Raw genomic sequence first — 26335 nt, 5'->3', positions numbered from 1 at the left:
ATCTGTGAATTTAGATTTTTTCTTAATTCCTCATTGACTTCCCGTAGATCTTGAGAAAAATGAGAGTCTACATCAATCGAATTATTATCTTCAATGTTAAAATCCATTTAATTGAGATATGTATAAAAAATGGTTTAAAATAAATAATTAAGCAGACGATACTATCTTAATTATTTGAATATTAAATGTTGGAATAAATATTAAAATTAGTCAAATTTAATATAGAGAAGAAAAAAAAATTAAAAATTAACGCCCGATATGTTCATACAAAATGAAATCAATTACAATAATATCTATCAGAAATAAAATTGTAATAAGAATAATTACAGATTATAATATATAATAAAAATTACTTAGTTTAATTTAATATTCAAATAATATCATTATGTTGAAACTGGCCTAGGTACACAAGTTCCTAAAAAATTGACCTAATTATATAATGTATTTTTGATTTGGATTTATTGCTTTAAAAAAAAATTTTCTTTAGGTTATGATTGTAAATGCTCTGACCTTTTAACTCTTATATATTTGTTTCAAAGATTTAAAAATTTTATTGAGAGATGAGAACCAATAGTAAACAAAAAAATAGTCAAGTGTAGATAAATATAAGATAAAGGTTCAATAGACCAGTTAAAAGTAAAACAAAATAGAACATTATTAAAAGAATCAAAATAGAAAAAAATAATATAAAAGTATAAAAGTGCACTATATAGAAAAAGGTAAGACAATAAGAAAACCAATATAAATAAAATAAGAAATGTCATTCATTTTTCTATTAAATTTAACTAAAATTAGACATTTTTTTATTAAATTCAATAAAAAAAAACTAGTAAAAAAATACAAGAAACTTAGAGTCAAGACAAAATATTTAATAATTCTAGATTTTTTTGGTTCCCACCAATGACATATAATAATACCTACACTGACGATGCATTCATTAAAGGTATACATTAATGAAAACAGCTGGGGACGCTATTTTGATACCCATATCATTATTAAAAATTTTAAAAGAAAGGAAATTGAAGAATTGCCTGATCATCGAGATATAAGGAAGCAAGTTTTCAATTTAATAGTAGTTTTTAACATAAGAATAAATACTATATGGGTTACCAAAATGGCGGGTCCATCTGATTTGCATTCAACGCTTTCACATGCATTATTATGAATGCATCGTCAGTCTGTATTATTATATGTTATTGATTGATTCCAACTTTCTATTTGACATATCTCCAAGATAAAGGTCAACGGGAATTATAAAAATTGGATCATAGCGTTGATCATCATGAAGCAGTTTTGCTTAACAACGACCAAATTTTATTAAAATTTAATAAGACCTATTTTTATTTTAATATATATTAAGGGAATCAGGGGATCGCGTCCGATATTCTATATATCATACCCCTTAGCACAAAACTTGGGTTCAGTAAAAAAACTCCATTATTGTTATTTGAATCTAGATTTAGATCATATATGTATCCACAGATTACGCCACAGACACTACTCGAAAATAACATTTTTTTGTATATAAGGATAAATTAAGACGGTATCTATTATTTTAATAAAAACATATAAAATTCAATAATGTATATGTGCTATACATCATTGTACATGAAATGGTTATTTCCACATAAATTTTATAGGAAGTCTTTTGGTCCACTTATTGTAGTATTTGGCTATATTAGATTTTTATAAAGATTATTTTGGTATTTGATTTTTTTTTAGAAAATTGCTTCTTTTAAAAAAATTTTGAATTATAATGTTTTTTTTAAAAATTATTAATTATTTTTCTTTCTAATTCTTTATTTTAGTGATATATTATATACATTTTGGGGGAAAGAGGGGAGGATTTTTTGTTAGTTTAAAATGATATTTACGAGAATATGAAAATTTTCAAAGGGAGGATTTTCCTTTGCCCCACTCCTAGACTGAAATATATATAATTATTCGGTTTTTTCGTGAATCAATATATCGCATAATTTATATTTCTTCCTTTTAATTTTCGGCCTATACATGCAATTAAAACAAACCATATTTCAAAATAAGACGACCCAAATTTATTCATTAAAAACAACAATCTAATATCTATCCATTAAGAAAAATATAATATAATAAATCATAATTATCCAATTCTTCATTCCCCAAAGGTCCCCAGCTGACATCTTCTACCATTAATCCAATATCTCCCAATCTTCCAACTAAGGGCTTTTTCCTAACAATAAAACCCCATGTGATCATCTCCTCTTCTTCCTCCCCCTAGGAAAACTTAATTCCCCTGTCAGAAAATAACTGACATTTGATGTATTATATTAAATTTATTTCTTCTTTTTTTCAACAGTTACAACACGCCCACCCTTTACAAGCCCAGCGTCCCTTTCTCTGGTGGTGTTGTATCGAAACACCTATTTGAATTGTATCGAATCACTCTTTTGAATTGTATCGAATCACCTTTTTGAATTGTATCGAGACGCCTTGAAGACGTTCAGGGTGTCGAATCGTCTTCCCTTTTGATAATTTATAATATAATATCGCCGATACCTTTCATTATATAATCGCGAAAACACATATTATCGATAATGACATGTACATTGGGGTATCTGCATTTATAATCTATGGAACATTAATATGGACAATGTAATATCAGCAAAATATAATAATTCATTCATTTTAAGACATTTGGGAAATATGAGCTATAATACAAATTATTTGGGTATGATTCATGGTAATTAAAAAATAATGATTTTACATATAATAATGTAATATGAAAACATGGTCTATGTGTGAAATGCAATTTCAACACATGTAATTTTCCTTCGGTCATGTGAAAAAAAACAAAGCTACATTTCTGTAAATATTTCCTAAAATGAATAGAAAAATCCATCTTTAGGTATTAAAAATAATTGCGAAACTTTGCCGAACAAAGATTTTTAAAAAAATTACAATACATACGTATATAAATACATTTAATATTTTATATGAGGGAACAAATATATAATATGTAAAAAATACAATATTTTCCATCTAGGAATTACTCAGTATCCTAAGAAAAATATATCATTTCTACCTAACTCTGTCATGACAATTAGCACAAATTGACAAAAATGTAGAATGCAAAGTAACAAAAATTGAGAATATAATGGGCTATATGGTATATACGTAAAGAATTTTTAATATACCTTCACAATATAAAATAATTTGAGTCTTTTCTTTAAAAAAAAATGTTCATAAATAAATAGTAAATAGTGATGTGCTATAAAATTATTACAAAGATAAAAATGTAATATGCAGCATAAATTTACAAAAAAAAATTTACACCAAAAAAACTTTCCCCAGTATGCAACTAAACAATATTTTCACCTCAAGGCATACCCCTCAACATGGGCTGACCTTATCTGTAAAAATATTTTCCCTTCACATCATTGCATGCCATAAAAATAATATAATAATTGCAAATAAAACTCTTTATAAAAATTTATAATTTAAAAAAAAATATATATATACTAAATATAAAAACTTCATAATTTAAAAAAAATATTTCCCATCATCTAATATATCATATAAATTCCTACCCAATTTATATATATATCAAATGCAGATACTAAATCAAAATAACTATCCACATCTAACATTTTAGATATTATTCTGACTTCATCATACTTCATTTCCCTTAAATTATCATTCATAATTAAATATATCATATGTATAATTCACATTACATCCTATTTCATTAAAATGGTTAATTACTTCAAAATAAACAACAATAAATTCCCCTCAATAGATCACTTAATAATATATCAACCTTGATTGAAACTAAATTACAAATACAATATATTAACATTAAATAATAATAAATGATCCCACACATGTCCATCCCTTTAAAAACCCAAAATACATAATTATAATTTACACTTTATTACAAAAGTCTATTTCCATATATATTTTCCTAAATTTCAAATATTTAAATATTTCGCAATCCTTTCTGTCCTGCTGATCATGAGGTCTTTTATCTTCCTATGACGGAATACCTATAACACCATTCAATGAGTCTTAAGGCATATCAAATAATAATCAAAATTGGATGTACCATATACATCTAGACATAAGATAATATACCAAATATTACTGTCTTAAATTCCTGATCTTATTTACATATTCTTGCCTAATACCCATTGCATACTTTCTATCTTTACCTTTGTAAGCTAAATATATAAGTATAGAAACTCTTAACTCACAACTTAATCTCACCTACTCCTGTATAGTGGTTAATACTTATGAGTTGTCAAAATTCATATAATATATATACAAAAATTTTGTTTTACCTTTAAAACCGAATCCCTCCAAATCTTCCGATCTTGGTCACGGCACCAATAAAACAAACCTTATACAAAATAAGACGACCCAAATTTATTCATTAAAAACAACAATCTAATATCTATCCATTAAGAAAAATATAATATAATAAATCATAATTATCCAATTCTTCATTCCCCAAAGGTCCCCAGCTGACATCTTCTACCATTAATCCAATATCTCCCAATCTTCCAACTAAGGGCTTTTTCCTAACAATAAAACCCCATGTGATCATCTCCTCTTCTTCCTCCCCCTAGGAAAACTTAATTCCCCTGTCAGAAAATAACTGACATTTGATGTATTATATTAAATTTATTTCTTCTTTTTTTCAACAGTTACAACAGCAATATTTCTTTAGTATACAGTTGGCTGTTATTGACGTTCTCAAAATTTAATACACTGGGAAAAATATATCTTGACAATAATCCAATATCAAAATCCACTCCCCTGATTTTGGATATTCCAACTCGTTAATTCAACCTAACAAATATTAGAAGGGTCAATATTACTTAAATCATATTTGCCATTTTATACTAATTGATTACAAAATACTAATGAACAAAGTTAGATTAGTGACTTATCCTGGAAGAATATATAAATTTATCAAGAATTTCAGGAATCTTCTATTTCCTAGAGAGCTGACCTCGTGTGCAAACACTCAATTCCTTTATTTTAGCATTATTAGACATGTTCGGGTAATTATAATGCTTTACAGCAGGTCCCTTTATAGCTTTAGCTAAACAAGATAAATATTATAATTTCAATATATATATAACATCAACTATGATTGATTGTGATTTAAAGTATCAAGACACATATTAAAAAAATACTATAGACAATCTCATACGATACTTAACGGAAGAAGAACTTATTAAATTAAAACAGTTCTATCGTATATTGAATACTTAACAGAGGGAATTGACGATTTTCGACTTCTTTTCAATTTTTAGTTAACCCTTAAAATCCTATTTAGGATACATTTGTAAATTCATTGATAATACTAAATATATATTAAACAAAGATTTACCACCTAAAGTTCTTAAATCAATTGGGTAGAAGAATTTCGTTAAGGACAGGGGTCAAAAACGAGTCCCTAACTCTTAAACAAAAAGTCCAATTTGAAATCCTAAAGGGGAACTACAAATGTTTCTTCGAAACACTCCCATTTCCCTCCTAGTTTATCAAATATAGTTATTTATTATATATTAAAAACTGTTTTGTTAATTTTATTTATATTTTGCATCGCAACTATATTTAGATTTTAACCACAAAAAAAATATTTTTCGTTATAATTAAACAATTATGTTTTAAATATCTAATATATATATATATATTTTCCGATTATGTATATCATATTATGTTTATATAATATATATATTGATTTGTGTAATATTAGGATAGATATTAATTTTTTTTAAATATTAAAAAAATTTTTTTTTTATTATATTAAAAATAACTATATTTAAAAAATATATAATTCAATAAAGGCTATAAAATAAAAATAAATTTTATCTGTCAATTCTGAGTGTTTAGTTTCAACGTCTCTCAGTTAAGTTATTTTGGATGGGATTTTATGTATCAAAAACACGAAGTAATGATATAAATAATATTTATTCTATTTTAAAATCAGAATTGCTTTTACTAACTTCTTCTAACATAAATTCTATAAAATATGTGCATAATAGTTATGGTAAAATATTTTATATGATCAATCCATTTACATGGATTAATAATAGGCTAAAGGAGAATTATATAAAGTCAAATTATGAAAATGATTTTGACCTTAAAATATTTTGTTTAGGAGCTAGACAAGTATTAGATTATATTAAATATATATAAATAAAATTCTAGGCCTTTTTGTTAATTTCAAAGTATCTTTCACAAAATAAGTATGATGAATTAAAGCCTTATGTTAGTCAAAAAGTAAATTAATAATTATAAAACATATTAAATTTAAGTTATCTTAGTGTATTGTAGAGTTAAAACAAAAAAATACGAATTTTGATCAAGAAATAATTAAGGAGTTAGCTTGTAATGAAGAAAATATATATCTATCATATCCATATAAAGTTATGTATAAAGAGGATCAGAGTATAATAATTTATAAGAAATTTTTCTATGTTATATGTATAGATGTTCTAAACTGTGATATAAATGTAATATTTTGTATCATGAAATTAATATATGAAAATAAAACACCAGTCAAAAATATGTTTGGTCAATTAAATTTAAGGTAATATATTTAATGATTCTTATAGCTAAAAAATTTAATAATATAATTTGTACATTTGTGCTTGTAAATGTATTTAAAGTTATTTTAAATCCATGATTAATTTTTTAATGTAATTTTAGATGAAAAAATTAACAAAACAATTGCATTTAAAATACTAGACAAGTTAAATATTGCCTAAATGTATCTAGAAGTGATCTATATTGGGCCTAATTTATCAAGCTCAGCCCAACCCTAAATTTTTTAAAAAATTTTGCTGGCCTGGCTTGATCCTTTTAAAAAATTTACCAGCCCAGCCCAAATTTATTTAAATATAGAAATTAATTTTTATAATTAATCAAAATAAAAGACATGTTATATGGCGTCTAGTTTATATAAATAAAATCAAATATTTTTATTTTATATAAAAAATTATTTTAAAAACTTAGGCCCAAACCCAGCCTACTTTTGCGCAGATCTCTAATCTAGATTCTAAGCTGCCTACATCACCCCTATAACATTTTTAGTTACAAAATTTGTTTTTAGTTAAACCAAGTTAGTTCCAAGGTTTCTAATTTTAAACTTTGATTCTTTAAAGCTTATTTTAAATAATTTAACATATTATAGTTATATGATCATTTTATTTTTTAGCTTCAATCGTAAATTCAAATTAAATCAAGTAACAGAATGGATAATTAGCGATATAGAAATAAAAAAATTGGCATATTTTTGAAAAGAAGAATTTTTTCTAAATATAATTTATAAAATGAATTAGCATATTATCATGATTATGTGTTTTGAATCAAATAATAACAAATAAAATAAAGTTTTGATGGTTATAAATTGTAATTATAAGTTGGGTTATGAGAATCTTATTTTGGGTAATAACATGTTTTGGATAATTAATTTATTTGAACATACAGAAAATATAAATATTGATACTAATTAAAAATTATAACTAAACTAGTACACACTTAAAAATATAATTTAGAGTGGAATAATATGGAATAAATAAATGCATGAGCAAAAATTTAAACTTACAAGCTAAATCTTCATAAATCATATAATCATACATTATAATTAAAAAATATATAGTTTATAGCACAAATAATTAGGCTCAAATTTTATCACAATTACAAATAAATATTTCTTCAAGTATAATAGTATATTTTATATAAATTTGTATTAATTTATTGATTAATCTAAATTTCAGGGAAAATTAAAACAATTACAAACATAATTTTTTTTCTATCGTACAATTTAAAAAAATAAAATAATAATTTTCTAAAAGTGAGATAATTTACTAGATAATTTTATTTTGATGTTGGCGCACCACAATTTTTCTGAGACCTAGATAATATTTTTGGCATAAATGACAAAATAAAATAATGTCCTTTTAGTGATCATTCATTTATTATCTTAAATTGTTATATTAACTTGTTGACGAAATATTTATCAAAGTATAAACACAATGAAGAAAAATAAAAAGATAGGAAAAAAATATCAATAACTAATGAACATAGCTGGCAATTGTTTTATTTTTAGCTGCTAAAAACAGGTAAGGCTAATTTAAGCCCAAAATATCTATGCCCAAGTTTCTTTGAAAATATTGCTGATGAAAAAGGAATAAATAAACTTGTGTCCCAATGTTTAGTAAATTTTGTATGATCTATGTTTTAAATTGATGAATTATCCTTACTAATAAGTAATGACCTTATTTTAGCACTGCTTATAAACAATAAATTATGACCTAATAAAATGGAACAGAATAACTAAAAGGCACAAGTTATATTTAATTTTTTTTTGTATTTTGTTAACGAACAAATTTAGATGCTATAAAATTATTTTGAGAAGTAAAAATTGCCAAAATCTCTTTTTTAAAATTTATAATTAAAATCTAAAGCATATGTTAAAGTTACAGAAGAAGCAATAATACAATATTTAAATTTATATATGATATCACTTTATTTAATTTATTATAATAATATATTATCTTTATATTTTAGTAAATTATCTTTTCAGGGATTTAGAAGCTAAATTTAGAAAAAATACAAATACTTTAAAATAAATTCATTTATTGTTTAAAAAGAATTCTGTAATAACGAGGTTTTTTGAATAATATTATGTATTCAATTTTAGAAAAATTATTAAAGAATTATAATATAAACGATTTAAAAAAGGTGTTTGTTAAAAGTATTTTTTTTATAAGTATTTAACTTTTTAAAAAATTTGCCATGTAGGTAACATATATGATAGGTTTTAAATGGGATGCAGTTATATTCCTTAATATTTTCCCTATCTGGATTTTTACCCTTTGTTAAATAAATTCATTCTAATAAAAATCAACCCACAATGATCTCGTTTATGGTTCAAATATTATGATTATTTTTGATATTGAAGATTTTTTTTAAAAAAGCAAGAATTCTTTATATTGCAGATGACTTTCAAACTATATGCTCTTTTTAAAAGGTCGCTTCATCATTTGTCAAATTGAATTCTAGCAGTGGGTGGAATCAAGAATGGGGTGAGGAAAAAAAGATGTGTTGGAATTTAGCGCATTAAGGAAGATAATTTAAAAGCCCTAAATATCTCTCTTATTTTTTGTAAGCCTATTTTGATAGTACTTAGTGTTGTTAAACGGCTCGTTTTGAGCCGATTTTTAAAAACGGCTAACTCAATATTTTAACCAGATAAATATTGCCTAAGCCTCAAGATTTCGATAATATATGCCGAGACCTTTGTTCCTTCTATGAGCAAAATCTTCAGGCTTAGGTAATATTTTTCTGAATGAATTATTGAGTTAGCCGTTTTTAAAAATCGGCTCAAAATGAGCCGTTTAACAACACTAATAGTACTTAATGAAACTTTATCTTAAATAAAACATCAGCATGTGCTACTTTTAGGATCATATGTAATAATGATACTTTTTCTATTATCCTGATATCTGAAAATGGAATTTGAATAAGGTAAGCTCAAATCCAATGTTTGGGATAATTTAGATGAAATATTTTTGTCTTTAAAGTTGTAATATAATGTAAATTTGGAGTTTGATAATTATGAAAGGAAAATATTATTTATAACAAATATATAAAATCAAGAGTTTGGAACTGATGCACTGTGTGAAATTAAGAAACTCTGATTTTTATCATTTTAGTGGAAGCTTTTTATATTTTATCTCCGCTATTAAATAATTTAAAATCTCATTTTCAATTTCAATATGCTTATGGGATCATGAAAAATCTAGAAAGGGTTGACCGATCAAATTTAAATAAATGATTTTTAAGACAACATTAACTTTATATATGATAGTAAAAAATTAAAACTTTGTAATATTAAGTAATATTTTTTAAATACTCTAATTAATGTTTCGCTTTCAATGACAGTCTTGTTTTGGTTTTATTAATTCAATATTATTATTTTCTTTAATATTTTTAATCAATAGGTTAATATACTCTTACCAATTTTCTGGTTATCGAGATCTTCAATTGATTTCCTTTCTTCGTATGAATATTACCCAACCGACCATTTTCTTCCTGAAAAAGTAGTAAGTAGGATTTTATATTAGACACCTCTCTTAATGTTCAAGGTGGGCAAAAATTCCAACCTGAGGCCGTTGTTTTTTATGAAAGTTACGAATTTCCACATATTTTGGCTATTAAATATATAGCTGCCTGAAATTTATAATATCACCTTTATCATTTACCTAATGCCTAATTCTTAAATTATATCATCAAATTCATACTACTAAGATGCTCCCCTTATATTGGGGATCCAATAAATAACCAGCAGTGAGCAGTAGAAAATAATTCCCCAAAAAAACTAATAATAATTCTTAGAAAATAATTCACTGGAATTGATTTTCTCAAAATTTTTAAATATTTTATTTTAGGATTTTTATTTCGTGGATATATTTTATAAGGATTTTTTTTCTCCTAATTTATTAATTTTGTAATATTTAATATCTTAAAAATGGGTAATTTTTATCCAAGGAATTATTTTCCTAGATTCAGTTTGCACATGGATTGTTTTCTCTTTTACATGTATCTTTCATATTTTTCTTCTTCTTGTGGAGAAATTATAAAATTATGGCATGATTAAATTGTTTTCCAAACTAAGCATCTCGCTTTTTACGTGGGCCAAAGTACATTTATCCAATTGCACCTACAAGAGAGTTAAATGTTAAAGAAGTTTTAATTTGTCCAGGAGAAATATACATTTTTATACTCAAATCCGTTTTTTTCTTAAATATAGCTGCATTTCAAAATATTCATTATCATTTTTTTCAATATGAAGTTTGTTTTTAATTATAGCCCAAGGCATTAATTTTATAATTAACTTTTAGCCAACAATAATTGTTTTAATACTATAAGCTATAACACACTATGGTACTTGTGAGCTAAAATTCTGATTTAAATCGCACGTTACACCGGAAGCAGAAACTTTCGTAACAATCTAGGAACTGAAACTCATTATAATTATAGGAACCAGAGTCCATTTTAAAAGTCGGGTAGAAGATCTTAAACTCATAATATATATGCATTAAATTTTTAATCATGTTCATCTATTTTATTCAATTTATTATAAAATATAATATGAAAATTATTACTAAATATTTCCTACCTAATGTTTTTTAAAACCTTTCTTTTTATAAATTGTAATATTCGATCAGGCAAAAAAAACAAGAATAGGAAGAAATATAATATTTTTTTCGAAACAGGACCTATATTATGTTACCGTCTGCGACCCGGCAGGACTATTTGAAATCTGAACTGCGTCATATTTAAAATTGGAAACACCCCTTTAAACATTTTTGATACATGCTCCAAACTCTGATGAAATTATCAAAATTATCTTTTTAAAACTTTTTTTATAAGAGAGTTTATTGTATTAATATTATTATTTTTTATCAAGGTTAATATATGGGAAAATGTATTTCATTTCATATGGGACAAGGTTTGGATGTTAAGCCATTCAAAACATTATTTTTTTTAAAAAATCGTACGCAACTGCTTTATTATTTACGAGTGATCAAAGGCTTCCTTTTATATAAAAATTTAGAATGGTTGGGATAGAAAATGTTTACTGGTGTAATTGTTGTTATATATAACATTCTGACTTTAAATAAATCTCATATATAAATTATGGTAGGATTATTTATTTTAATTTAAGAAAAGATACATTTATAATTTACTTAAATATTAAACAATATTTTATATTAATTAGTAACTAAATAAAGTGGTATATAATATATAAATTTGAATATTATTGCTTCTTCTGTATATTTCAGATTGAGATTCCATAATAAATATTCTTTTAAATCAAAGTAATTGATACAAATTACACATAATTTATATATTTTATATTTCGCGTTACTTTACAAAAATAGTAATGTCATTGCATCCACTTTATTTTTTTTGATAAGTAACGTTATTAAATTGGTTATTTTTAAGTAACAAGCTTTTATATAGCATTACTTTTAAATATTTAAAATTTTAATTACTAATTCAAAAAATTTTTATTTACTGATTCAAAAAATTTAATTTAAAATATTTTATTTTTTGAATATTCAAAAAATACTATTATTTTTGGTATGAGCCCTAAGCTTAAATATGAACTTGAGGATAGAAAAACACTTTCTAGGTTTTTGGCTGCAAGTAACAGAAAAAATATAGAAAATTTAACAATGGGATCGTTATGATATACCAAATTTTTATTATTAAACAATTAGGGAAGCTAATCTTCGATCCATTACCTTCAGCCAAACAATTGTAAAATAAAGGTGTCCCTCCGCCCTTACGTTTATATTTGTAACCTCCACCTAAAAAATGATTAAAGGAGATTCTTTTAGCGAATATATTAATAATTTAAATAGTGTTCATAATAGACAAATAAAATGAGAATATAATGTGCTTTTTCAGGAATGCTTCAGAAATAGACTATTAAATTTTTCAGAAAAGTCTTACCTATTATATTTGAGATGACTCTTGACTAAATGACCTGCCGACAACGCGGCCATAAGGGATAATTCTCCGGCTAGAACAGCGCCACATATTATGCGAGCTAATTGAGAAGCGTTTTTACCTGGATATGCTAAATTTGGTCCTTCGACGCCTAAGATCTTTGATGATTTATTTTTTTTTGTCAAATAAAATATTCAAAATATAAGGTTTTTAAAAATGTAATTATGATCAAAAATGAGTCAGCAAAATATCTTTAAAAGCTTCATGCCCCACCTATGCCCTTTTTCTTTGAATATTTTCCCTAAAAATTTTCATTCTATACAATTTTGTGTCTGAGAACTAGCTGCGGTAGATATATTATATGAGAATTTTTAATTTTAACTTTTATTAAAAAATCGTCAGCAAAGTTTGAAAACCTTTCAATAATTTGTTTTTTATTATATAAATTGGGTTGAGCGAATCCTAGTCTTAAAGACTAAATAGCTTTCATTACTTATTGCTAATAAACGAGATTATTTATACTCATTTTAGATACTCCTTTCGCGTCATAGTGAGAACATTATGAGTTTTTCAAAAAGACAATCATTTTGACAAAGAACAGTATGATTAAAAAAAAATTGTTATCAAAACATAATAAATTAATAATCTACTAACTTTTAAGCAAGTACGTTGAGAGGTCAATATTGTACCCCCTCCAACAGTTCCTAACTCTAAGCAAGGCATAGTACAGGAGATAAGTAAATCCTCTTTATTTATCCCAGAATATTCCATTAAGGTTATGCAATTCGCGCTGGAAACTACTTGGGCCGGATCCTTAGATGAATATATGATAATTTAAATAATATATTATTTTTGAACTTGCTTATATACTAATTTATATTCAACATATGACGAAATAAGAATAGATATTTCAAAAATATCTAAAATAAAACTATAGTTTAAAATAAGTAAATGTAAAACATAATTTTACAGATTATTAACATGTTTTTATCTGAATCCACTTATCAGAGTTGTTAAACGGCTCGTTTTGAGTCGATTTTTAAAAAGTAATATTTTGTGTATAAAATATTGAGTTCGCCGTTTTTAAAAATCGGTTAACAACACTACCTGGTAGTATTAATTTAACCAAAAAAAATATTTCCAAAAAGAAATTGTGAATTATGTTTCACTGATATAAATATGTTTAAAAAACTGCAATAGTACCTGCCCGGTTGCTATGAACATAGCACTAACAATATTCGCAGCGTGTGCATTGAATCCACCTATAGTTCCAGCCATAGCAGAGCCTATCAGGTTTTTGTTTTCGTTTAGTTCTATCATAGCAGGAACGGTTGTTTTAAGTATCTGGGAAAAGAGAAGAAAAAATAAATACAATTTTTTTTAGGAGTAATAAATTTTTGAATTTGTATGGTAGAAGGTCCAGGGTGTAAATTTGGCAAGGATGAAATAAAGAGAGCAGTGAAAAAGACGAAAAAAGGGAAGGCATCAGATTTAACAATGGTGGTATCAGAGATGTTTAAAGGTTCTGATGATTTTTGAATGGTTAATGAATTTAGCCAATCAAATTGTCACAGAAGGAACTATTCCCGAGGACTGGCAAAGAGGTATAACTATCCCAGTACACAAGGGGAAAGGTGATCCTTTAGATTGCGGATCTTACAGAGCTATTAAACTCTTGGAAGATGCAATGAAAGTATTTGAGAGGGTGTAAGAGAAGCAATTGGTGAAATGCAGTTTGGTTTTACATAGGGGAAAGGCACGACAGATGCACTTTTTATGGTGAGACAAATATAGAAGTATCTTGCGAAGGAAAAAAAACTGTATTCTGCGTTTGTTCATTTGGAGAAAGCATTGACAGGGTGCCGCGTGAGGTTACTAGATGGGCCCTGGGAAAATTATGTGGAGGAATGGTTGGTTATCGCAATGATAGCAATGTATGTGGGAGCACAAACAGCAGTATGGACGGATTATGGTGATAGTGAAAGCTTTGAGGTGAAGGTAGGACTTCGTCAAGGATCCGTGCTGAGTCCATTATTATTTATCTTAGTAATGAATGTGGTCGCTAGAGAAATGCGTGAAGGACTACCCTGGAAGCTATTATATGCAGATGACCTTGTATTAATGGCAAACAGTGAGGAAGAATTGAGGGATAAAATTAGTAAATGGAAGATGACTATGGAAGCAAAGGGCATGAAAATGAATCATCAAAATCTTAAGATAGAGGAATCCGGTAAGTGGCCATGTGGTGTATGCGGGAAAGAGTTGCTAGAAATTCAGTCCAATGCACCAGATGCCAGAAATGGGTACATAATAGATGTAGCAGGAAAAGGGGAAGTTTGATGTTAGCAAGAATGACCTTTATTTGTAAAACATGCATGAAAGGGATACATAATAATGATAACATGCAGATGGCGGTGTGATTCTGGCGTTGTTGCAAGGGTCAGACAAGGTTGGAAGAAGTCGAGAGAAATGTCGTCTATTCTTATAAATAAAAAAGTTTCTCTGAAGTTAAAGGGAAAAGTTTACGTAAGCTGTGTGAGGAGTTGTTTAGTTTATGGCGGCAAAACATGGGCAATGAAAGCGACTCACGAAGCCAAATTAGAAAGAACAGAGATGAGGCTGATTAGATGGATGTGTGGGGTATCTCTTAGAGAAAGAAAAAGTAGCAAGGAATTGCGAGCAAGGTATAGAAATGATTGGAGTGGAAATGCGACGAAATAGACTAAGATGGTTTGGGCATGGGAATGTAGGACAAAAGATGACTGGATAATGAGATGCACCTTGATGTAAGTAGGAGGATCAAGACTTAGAGGAAGGCCCAAGATGACGTGAACAAATGTGATAACGGCGGATATGAGAAGCATGAATCTTACAAATATTGATGCTCAGGATAGTCAAAAATGGAAAAGGGTAAACCTGAAAATCGCCATAAAACGGAGAAGAAGAATTTGTATCAAGTGCACATTAACAATATACATAACCAGATTTTTTTGTGAGATTTATCTACTCAATTATAAAGAAATAACTTTAATAACCCATAAATAGTGTTGTAGAAAACATCGATTTAGGCTTTTTTTAAACAGCTAAATCAAAAATTTAGCCGACAAATTATTTGCCTAAGCCACGAGATTTAGCATTTAGATGAAAAGGTTTGACCCACTTTTGACAAGTCTCAAGGCTTAGGTAATGTTTTTTGGGGAAAATTTTGATTTCGTCATTTTTCAATAATACCGATGTAAGGGCACGAGTATCTTGGGGAGCATCAAATGCTAATAATCTAGTCTGGGCACAAAAACAAAATTTACAAATCGGGTCAGACCGAATTTTTGTTTTACTATTAATTTATATTAATTAACTTGTTGAATGGTCACATGATGGAGTATTTATAAATTCATTAGTTTCTCATATTTTACATTTCCCCTTGAAAATATTTATAAAATAATCCAAAATAATTTAAAATAAACAAATTTAAACAAAATAATTCTGCTGATCTCTGCTTTATTAAATTTATTAATTAAAATTATATATTTGAGATTGAATTCCACAATATCAGTTTGTAAAATTTTTAAAGTTAAACTTACAAAACAGTTAAAGTAATGAAGAAGCTTTATATTTTCTTTCTAATAGACAAAATAAATTCAAACTCTTTTAACGACATCGGCTGTGATAAGTGCTTCGCAAACGACAGATTTACCCCGCCCTTCGATCCAATTGAGAGCCGCGGCTTTTTTGTCTACACAATAATTGCCGCTCAAACTTAGAATTTCCATGTCGGAATGTATGGTTTGCATGTGTTTCAGGACTACGTCGCAGGCTAGATTTAAACAAAATTTTCCATATAATACTAGTTTAAATAGGTAATAATTACGCATAAATTTTGATTTATATTCTTTCATTAATTTTTTGAAAACCGCAAATCTATTTTTGAGGGCTTTTTAAATTAAGTTTAAAAAAAAAGTGTTGAAGATATTAGTTATATTTTTTAAATTATTCAAAGATTCCTGCTAATTGCAACAAATGGAGGATGCTTTTGACTATTTATAAATTTTATATAAAAAAATGTTTAACCCGTTTGGGTTCATATAGCATTTTAATGTTATATATATCAAACTTAAAATAATTTATTTTAACATTTAAAAATAAAATCACAAAGGGTCTAAGAAATAATATTTAACAAAAAAACAAGAAAATACTGAATATTCGAATCTTATATTAAAAAAATATTTGTATTTCCTCCTGTTTTTAAAAGTGAATTTCGGAATCTTTGATAAAATTTACGGGGGAAAAAATGAGTTATTTAATAATTTTAATAACACAAAATAGATTTTTTATAATTCTTAAAAGATAAAACGTGTTATCATAGGGTCCTAACTCAATCTTTAAATATGATCCAAATCCTAATTCGAGCTTTGTAAGAGCTCCAGTCCATTTTGATGATTGTAATAAAAACAGATACCTTTGGAAATCATGTTCATTCCCATGGCGTCCCCTGTGGTGGCCTTGAACCTTAAGAATAATCTCCTTCCAGCCAGACGACAATCTATTTTTTTCAGCTTCAAGAATCGACTAGTAGATTCGAATTCGCGTTCGAGAGCGTTGTAAGAATCGGGTTGTTTAGTCCATGCCTTGACCTCCGCGGCTCTTAAGCAGGATGGAAATAATATTACGGGACCACGTGTCATCCCGTCATCGTATAAAGTGGACTGAATTCCCATAGTATTGTCACTTTCCTTACATTTTATTTATTTTTTTGGTAAAAATTATGTGAAAAAGATAATGAAAAAATAATAATATGAAGGGAAACCAAAAGAGAAGAAATTAGAATGAAATATTAGAAATTTTAAAAAAAATATCCAGAAGCCCAATGTATGGCATTATAACTTTATTTATAGAACATCATGTGTGTGGGTAGCAGCTAATAGTTAAAACTCAATATAAAGATATGGTGTTAAATATTAGGATCCAGTATATATATTTTAATTTTTGTGAGATATAGTTCTATATTCGTATAGGTTGTTTATAGCCAACCATTAAAATATATAAGTTTTGATAAAAAATGTGGTTTTATAATCAAGTTTCATAATGCAGATATAAAGTCTATTTAAAAACATAATAATATGATTTAACTTAGGTATCAAAATTCGGGAGAACCAAAGGGAAAAACTCTAAAAAAAAATATTTTTGCTCTTTCTATATTTTAGCATAAATAGCGAAATATGGCAAATTAAATAAAATATCGAATAAAAGACTAACCTGAATGGCCCTACATCCTCTATTAGTGCTAGCTACCAAGCAGCCTTCAGTTGTAGCCATGGGAAGGTAATATAATTCACCATTCAATTTAAGTGGGCCGGCGATTCCTTTTATGGACAAATAAAAATAAATTTTGTCTTAATGAATAAAAATATACTTTGCAATATTTTGATTTCATAATAAAATTCTTTGAAAATCAAATACAACTAAAAACATTTAAAAATGAGCATTTGGGTTAGAATAAGATCAAATAAAATAAATGTCTTTTTATCCATTTACCTAAAGGTATGGGCATATACCCAACAACGTTTTCGCAACATGCCCCGTTTACAAGTTCATAGTCTGGATACCTTTCGAAAGGTAAATCATTCAAAAAGTTTTCGTCATTTAAATCACAATTTTGCCCATTATGCGAACAATCGAATTCGTGTTTGACTATTCTAGAATCGGTATTTTTTTCGTTTGTCGTAGGGGGGCAAAATTTATAACCCAAATTTTTGAGCAAAGCGGCTCTCCTTATTCTAATGCTTCTCTCGTAGTCATTCGACGTATGAGTATCTAAGGCGTGGGAAGCAATTTGTTTGGATAACAATTTAGACAACAAAACATGGTCATCTTGTGTCAGTTTTTGTTTGGTCAAGTTAGGAAGAGATTCGGTAGTTGTTAAGGTTGACTTGTCATGCTATGTGTTTTTTTTTAATTTTAAGAAAAAAAATCTTTATTATTATTTTATTGATATTTCCTTATATTTATTATTATTTTAGTTTTTTTTGTCATAAAAAATTTTCGTAAGTTCGACTTAGTTCTGGGCTAAGCCCTATTAATCTCTTATAAGGTTGATATAATATATATTCAGTAAAACTAGGTTCGATTCATTAAAAATGAGAACCAACCCGGATTAGTAGATAACTTTTGATAAAATATATAAAAAAAATTGTATACTTTTTTATGAATATTGGTAGTTTGAGTTTCCTTGTCTAAATTTTTTGATTCACTTGCATAATCACCGATAATAAATGATACACATCGCTTGATATCAACTTTTTATATTTGTTTACAAAAACGAATTTGATATTAGAATTTTCATGTTTCCCGTTCGAAAACGAGAAAAGTAAAAGGCGAAAAACTGGAAATATTTATTATATTTTTCTCGAGAATAATATCGTATTTTTAAAAATCTTAACATCTTAGGTATTTTTTTTTAACTAAATTGAAACAATAACTTCCCTAGCATCTATCATGCAATATCATTATCAGTATTATTTTTGCAGTTTTTTACCTTTAAGCATTTCCAACCTCCTACTAATTGTTATAAATGGGTGATATTTATTTTAAAATAAAATAAAACAATTTAAGAAAATTTATTTAGCATTCTGATTTTAAACTAGCAAAATTCAATTTTATGTAAATTACATTACTTTTTTTTTTAGTGTACTTAGGTTGTAGTGCTGTTAACCGGCTCGATTTAACAAATTTTAAATTAAGATAATAATATGTAAGCTCCGAAATTTCGTTTAATAAATTTCCAAACCTTCCTGCTATCTATGAGGAAAATCTCCAGGCTTGCGTAATATTTTTTGGCTAAAATATTGGGTTAGTGGTTTTAAAAAATTGAGCCATTTAGATGACTAATTAATCTTTTTGGGTTTTTTATAAACAACTTTTATCAATTTGTCACACACATTTATTCTAAATTTTTAAAAAAATTAATAAATTCGTTTGTTTTTATTTACCAAAATCTTCAGAATTGGAACGTTTGCAACAAACATCATCGGGTTGTTTTCCATTCGAAAAAACTTTATCGGAATTATTTTTAGCATTTGGTTTTTCGCTGGAATGAAAGCGATCCATACTAGTTTTGTCGTAATAAAAATAATGTACACCGGTAAGCAAAGCGAACAAAAAAGTTATCCAGTCTTGAAGTTTGAGATGAAAAATCCTGAGAGAAGAATTGGGGGGGGGGGGGGGGATTAAGTGATAAAGGACAAAAAAATAGTCGTGTAAATAATTTATACAATAAAATGACTATCTATTTTTAAAATATAATAATTAAAACTGGAACCTTTTACTGAACAAAATATCCGCAAGGATAAAATAACCCATAACTCTTTAATTAAAATTTATATATATAAAAAGAATTTCCATCTAAAATCTAAAAATTGTCTCAAATATTGTATTATTGAATTATTAACCGTGAATAATTGTAATAAAATCATCAAAAGAAAGTTTAAAATTAATTTTATCCTTATTTGTCTTAAGGTTCTAACTTCTCCAAAAATGTAAAAATTTTACTTCAGGATTGTAAATACAAGTAAGGAATGTTTGGGAGCAAAAATATTGGTATCGTCCTCGTTTAAACCATTGATATTCACTAGATTTTTGGAATTTAAGGATTCGATAAAATTTGAAGGATTTTTGGCAGAATTGATAACTTTGGAATGGGTGTAATAGCTCATAAAAAATCGGGAATGAACATGGACTATCAAAAGTCCCAGCGACATGATGATTTTTATCCTTTGAATTACAGGGTTACCCAATAGCTGAGGGGGAGAAAGGTTTGAGGAATCGTGTTTATTTGGAGAGATATAGTGTTGCGAAAAAAGAGAATCCGAATTGGTAAAAGCTTTCCCGTTAGATTTTATCCATTTCTGATTAATTAATGATAAAAATTATTTATTAATAATGAGGAATGTTAACGTAATTACACAAAAAAAGGTTTGTAATAACAAATCTATATATTTGCTTAAAAAAGAGCAAAATTAACAAGATAAAAATTGGATTAAGAAAATAGTAAGAAAGCAAGATTGGTTAAAGATAATTCATTCAACGTGCAATCGATATGTGTATTGGATATGATATTAATTGTCAAAATGAAATAACAGAACGAGAGTTATATATAAATATTGTAATATAAAGCTTCTATTAGCTCAAATGGAGCTGGAGTAAGGAATTTCAAAATTTAATTCGTGCACCATTTTGACTTAACTAATATTCTCACTTCTTGACAATTTTTTTAAAATCTTGTTTAATTTTCTTTTTTTGCTCTATTAAATAAATTTCTCTATTAATATTAAGAGCTCTTACAAGAAGTAAGATAATTTTATGTAAGAAACATTAAGGATTGAGATAAAAATTAATTTAAACTAATAAATGATAATATTTCTTATTACTAACTATAATTTTATTTTATACTCTAATTTAGTTTATGAATCGAACAAAAGCATTATTTTATTCGCATTCGCACTAACTGATTAATTATTCGTAATTATATAAACCGATTTATTATTCATTTTCATGCGAACCAATTAATTATTCGTAGTAGATTAATTATTCGTAATAGTAGAATAATTCATTATTCGTACTTATACAACAAAATCATTATTCGATTAGAAAATAAATATTTTTTTTTATCTTTTGACAACCAAAAATAATGGATTATTAAATTTCAAGAATATGTATGATAAATAGAAATGGAAATAAAATTTAAAAAAATAAACGGTTACACCGATATTATCACTTTTCGGCCGACCCCTTTCGATTTTGATGAAAAATCGTAGGCTGGTTATATATGTTCCCATTAGATTAGAAACAAAATTTTAGCGGATTAGCAACTATATTAGCGGAGATATTCGGGGTTAAAGGTCTAAAAAACGTCTTTTTTTGCTTTTTACTGATGTTAAATAACTAGTTTTTAATTTTAAACTAAATATGATCAAATATTGAATATAATATCAATAGCTAAGTTAATAATTTATGATTATGGCAAAAACATCAAAATTAATTTTTGATAATATATGGGTCATCTTATGGTCAGTTGAAAACTTGAAATTAATATTTCGAAATGTATATGATCTCCGATTTTTAATTTTTTTAAGAAATATTATCCGTTTACTATTTTTTTAATAATTTCTTCAACAATTATCATGGCTGGATATTTATTTTAAAATTTATTGCGATTTTTATACTTTAAAAAAAATAGATGGCGCTATATATAATAGTTTTAATATGTTAAAATTCATTTTTTTATTGATTAAAAATATTTTAATGTATATATATCATACTAAATCGATTACAATGTCCATTATATATATTTATTTGTAATTCAGATCATAAATTTTTAAAATCTTCACAAATTTAGCCTAATTAAAATAGTTTATAAATTAATTAAATCTTACTTCATCTAAAGGAACACAAAGCCTGGCTAGCTTGTAAGATTTCTTCAGAAGATAATATATATGTTCGACCGGTGGGAGTAGAAGGATTGACCAGCGAAAGAATATGAGATTTAGGTAACACTAAAATATCATCTTTCAGGGGAAATTTAAATGAGGCTGAAGGTCCACAAGGGTGTAAAAATCGGATTTTTACTTCTTCATTTGTATCATATTTATCGATTATATATCCTAACCACCATTTATCATCATATACACATGTTACATATCCATTAATATTTTTAAATATAATTTTTTCATTTAAAAACGAAACTTGTTTTATATTATATTTTTTAGAATTTGAATATATTTTGGTTTTTAGTCTATTTTGATCAATGGGAATAACCCCGTGAATTTTTAAGGTCCCATGTATGGGCAGCGCAGAATCAAATCTTTTGCGAAGGGCTAATTCCCCTTCGATATATTCTTGATTGGATATATATTCAAATTGAATTCCATTAATATTTTCTTTAGCATAATTATATAATTCTAATGGGGTTAGGATTTGATTTTTATTTGGTTTTTGAAGACTAGCTCTGGCAACTAATCTTTTGACAGTTCCCCCGATACCGTCACATGCATTTTTGCCGTGAGCAGTGGCAAAGAAATGCCATTCGGCAGGAATATTAAAATCGTATTTATGAAGGCATATGTTCAGAAAATTTTTGCGATTCTTGTATTGAGACGCGGCTCCTCTGGTTTAGAATTAAATTTGGCTGTTAAGAAATTAATAAATTTTTTTTGGTAAAGGTGGACTGCACTAGTATTATGGTTTAATAATTCGGATATAATAACAAAATTTATATTTTTTAAATCTTCTCCAGATTTATAATATGCTACAAATGGATGTATAGTGGCCTGCACGTTGTTCCAATGAAATCCCTGAACTTCATCTTGTAAAATGAAGGAATAATTTTCAGAATAATCTAGAATTGTTAAAAATTCCCCATCTTTTAAATTTTCTTTGGAATTCTTCAAAAATAAACTTTGTTGTTTAGCTATAAACGAGTGACGCAGTAAAATTTGAACTTTTTCTAATAAATAATCGATGAAATCATCAACGGACTTTATAATAGTTTCAAGATTTGTTCTATCCACCGTGATCCATTGTTTAAGTGACATATTCTATACGATTTCTCTGAAACAATTGGTATAATTGTCCCTAGAGATTCTATACCAGGGCATTGATCACAATTTGTTAAATAACATTTTGGCTGAGATGGATTACAAATAATTTGCGCCAATAGATAGTTGTAAGAATTTATACAGTAATCTTCTCCTGCTGTAATTTCAGCTATTACATTTGTCATTAGTTTCACATTCTGATGAATAGCGCAGACACAAACAGTGTGTGTGCCACTAGCTCCAACTAAAATACAGTTTTTTGGTCTAAGTTCGGCAAATTTAGAGAATCCTATTGATATATTTGGGTATTCTTCCTTAAACATCTTGAATATTTCTTTAAGATTATTTAATATAAGTCTTTTTTGAACTGGTTCTTTCTCGCCTTTAACAGATACACAATCTTTTATTCCTGGCATGAGTCGGCTTATTTCATCAGAACTATAAAAATCCTTGACGAGTTTAAATGTTTTTTCGTTTAGTGTTTTTCCTGCCTTATGTTTTGGAAATGAAAGAATTCCACTTTCTTTTACCATCATTTTAGATTTTCTTGCCATGTATGATGTTACGTTGAATTCCTTTTGAATTTTATTTACACTCCATCTTTGAGGCAAAATTGTAAGAATTTGATATTGTTGATTTTTTGATAATTTATCAAAGTTATCCTTTAATATAATAAGAATTTCCTCTTTCATTGGATATCAATCTCGGAATCAGATATTTCTAAAACCTTACTCTTTATTGCTTTTTCAATCTTTTGAATTTTATTTTTAGGATATTTTTTCTCCATTAAACGTTTTCTTTTAATTGGTGATTCTCCAATATTGTGTAATGTTTCATTAATCGATTCAAAGGCATCCTGATTATGGGTTATTGGGGATATAAATTCTTCGGGAATGTGTGGACCAATTTTACTTAACTGGTATCGGTACGAATTACATATTTTTTGTTGAAGATATAAATGATTATTTATATTAAGCATCCATGGAAGAACTGATCTTAAATTTTTTTTAAAATTTTTATGATTCACTTTATTCAGTGGATTGCAACATTTTATCTTATCTTTTAAGGGTTTCATTTAAAAAAATTTATTTATTTTTAAACGACAAGTAAAAATATTTATATGTAAAAGATATGAATCGGTGTTTGTGAAAAAATATTAAAGAAATCAATTTGTATTTTTAGCAACTGTGATTTATCGATTAAATTCGCTAATTAATTTTGCTAATCAGTTTATTTTTAATAATTTTAAGAAAAGATAAAAACAGCTGACTTACTTTTATTAATTTTTTCAGTGTTAAACATATGCTCAAAATTCAAAGACTTTGATCAAAAATTTTATAGAGAATGCTCAAATTCATTTGATACCCAAAATTTTATAACTAGTTAATTTTTTGTTAATTATATCGCTTAAAATTTTTTTAAAAATCTTTGAAATTTTCTGGTTAATGACAATTTTATAACATTATTGGTCTTGATGGGTATGACTTAGTCTGGAGGGGGGGATGGGGGGTAGGCCGGGTAATTATATGATTTTCGATTTTTCCCTTAATAATTTTCCTGCACTCCTTTAATACTGCTTTTTTGTTCGCATGTTAGTCGGATTTTTTAATTATTTTTAATTTACATTGAAATATTAAAAAAATTATTAAAATTTTTTATCCTGCGAATATCTCAGGGGAATAAGTTTTACAGAGTTATATAATCGAATTTTATGATATATTATACATTAAAATATTTTTAATCAATAAAAAAATAAATTTTAACATATTAAAACTATTATATATAGCGCCATCTATTTTTTTTAAAGTATAAAAATCGCAATATTTTTTAAAATAAATATCCAGCCATGCTAATTGTTGAAGAAATTATTAAAAAAATAGTAAACGAATAATATTTCTTAAAAAAATTAAAAATCGGAGATCATATACATTTCGAAATATTAATTTCAAGTTTTCAACTGACCATAAGATGACCCATATTTTATAAAAGATTAATTTTGATGTTTTCGCCATAATCATAAATTATTAACTTAGCTATTGATATTAGATACAATATTTGATCATATTTAGTTTTAAATTAAAAACTAGTTATTTGACATCAGTAAAAAGCAAAAAAAGACGTTTTTTGGACCTTTAACCCCGATTATCTCGGCTAATATAGTTGCTAATGCGCTAAAATTTTGTTTATAATCTAATGGGAACATATATAACCAGTCTACAACTTTTTATCGAAATTGAAAGGGGTCGGCCGAAAATCTTGATTTTTTTGCTCATTTGACATGGAATAACCCACATACTATTTTTACGAATAATACGTTATATAGGTTAATGTTATAAAATCGCCTAAAGCCCAATCCAACCGGCTTAGTCGATAATTCAGTAGGAGGAAAAATGGGCTAAAGGTTTAGGGATTAGCCGTGTTAGCTAGCCGATTTTAAAACGATAGAACTAGGCAAAAATGCGACAGGTACATTCAAATATTCTGAATAAAATTAAATGATCATATTATGGATAAGGTAGCTTTAAGTAAACCTGCAGAGATCGAAATTGTAAGTCCGGCAATTTTTTGGCCCGACCTGGATTTTATATTTGACCATTTTATAAGTTGGCCAAACAAATGGGCATCAACGATCAATCTTATGCCATTTTTTAGCGCTTCGCTAGTACTTCTATCCGTATAGTAGCCAAAATTAAGGGAATAAAGTCATAAGCAAAAATAAAAGCTATGGCCAATCACGGTTAAAAGTTGATTAAAAGCATTAATGATGAAAAGTAAATCATTCCCAAGTGCTTCAATCAGTTTAGTAGTCGAAATTAAGAATAAAAAGTTATTTGCTAAAAAACGTAAATAAACAAAATTGGCGGCACACTAAAACTAGATAAGCGCCAAATATACGGTTTTAGCCAATATTTAGTGTTTGATTAATATATTTAAAATCCGTAATCTATTTGGTTAACTGTCTTAAGAAAAAATAGCTATAAGCTAAATATTTATGACGCCATGTTTTAAGCATGAAGTTGGCCGATCTTTTGGAAGCACTAATGATAAAATTTATATCATTAGCGTTTTGTTGGTGGAGTTTAGTGCTTCAATTAGTTTAGCAGCCGAAATAAATCTAAAAGTTATTAACGAAATAAACAAAAAATGAACAGAAAAATGACGGCATCAAATAAAAATTAACTTGTTTTAAATAAAGGGCTATGTTAATAAGTTTTTTTTGGCGAGCTAAG

The 26335-nt window shown here is 26.8% G+C and overlaps 2 protein-coding genes across 3 annotated transcripts in view; one reads left to right on the top strand and one right to left on the bottom strand.

The window, feature by feature from the left end:
* Positions 1-4901: 4901 nt before the first annotated feature.
* On the top strand, positions 4902-7382 carry LOC135928731 (uncharacterized). Its single transcript, XM_065465186.1, has 8 exons — positions 4902-4910; positions 5369-5492; positions 5902-5938; positions 6084-6159; positions 6199-6270; positions 6315-6438; positions 6481-6580; positions 7208-7382. The coding sequence occupies exons 1-8, from the start codon at positions 4902-4904 to the stop codon at positions 7287-7289; spliced, it is 624 nt and encodes a 207-aa protein (XP_065321258.1). The 3' UTR covers positions 7290-7382.
* Positions 7286-26335, bottom strand: part of LOC135929126 (3-hydroxy-3-methylglutaryl-coenzyme A reductase-like) — a 38291-nt gene continuing 19241 nt past the window's right edge. Inside the window, exons 6-16 of one of the 2 annotated variants that reach the window (XM_065465640.1) lie at positions 20062-20417; positions 19503-19708; positions 18712-18809; positions 18049-18451; positions 17770-17876; positions 16973-17246; positions 16161-16330; positions 13720-13860; positions 13171-13329; positions 12520-12674; positions 7286-7906 (exon numbers count right to left, since the gene is read on the bottom strand). In XM_065465640.1, coding sequence (XP_065321712.1) covers positions 7870-7906; positions 12520-12674; positions 13171-13329; positions 13720-13860; positions 16161-16330; positions 16973-17246; positions 17770-17876; positions 18049-18451; positions 18712-18809; positions 19503-19708; positions 20062-20417 — 2106 coding nt within the window. In that variant the 3' untranslated portion in view covers positions 7286-7869. Of the gene's footprint in view, positions 7907-12241; positions 12375-12519; positions 12675-13170; positions 13330-13719; positions 13861-16160; positions 16331-16972; positions 17247-17769; positions 17877-18048; positions 18452-18711; positions 18810-19502; positions 19709-20061; positions 20418-26335 lie in introns of those variants that run through there. The other variant, XM_065465641.1, reaches the window with a different exon arrangement.

The sequence above is a fragment of the Gordionus sp. m RMFG-2023 genome, chromosome 4, assembly GCF_954871325.1.
Source record: "Gordionus sp. m RMFG-2023 chromosome 4, tfGorSpeb1-WG-v2, whole genome shotgun sequence".
In the NCBI taxonomy this organism is placed as follows: Eukaryota; Metazoa; Nematomorpha; class Gordioida; order Chordodea; family Parachordodidae; genus Gordionus; species Gordionus sp. m RMFG-2023.
This window is presented reverse-complemented; position numbering and strand designations above follow the sequence as displayed.

What these genes read in the sequence shown, in the direction of transcription:
- LOC135928731 (XM_065465186.1), top strand. An exon ending in TTTGTTTAGGAGCTAGACAA is followed by an intron (nt 6,160 to 6,198) that starts GTATTAGATTAT and finishes ATAAAATTCTAG; the next exon opens with GCCTTTTTGTTAATTTCAAA. An exon ending in TATGTATAAAGAGGATCAGA is followed by an intron (nt 6,439 to 6,480) that starts GTATAATAATTT and finishes TTATATGTATAG; the next exon opens with ATGTTCTAAACTGTGATATA.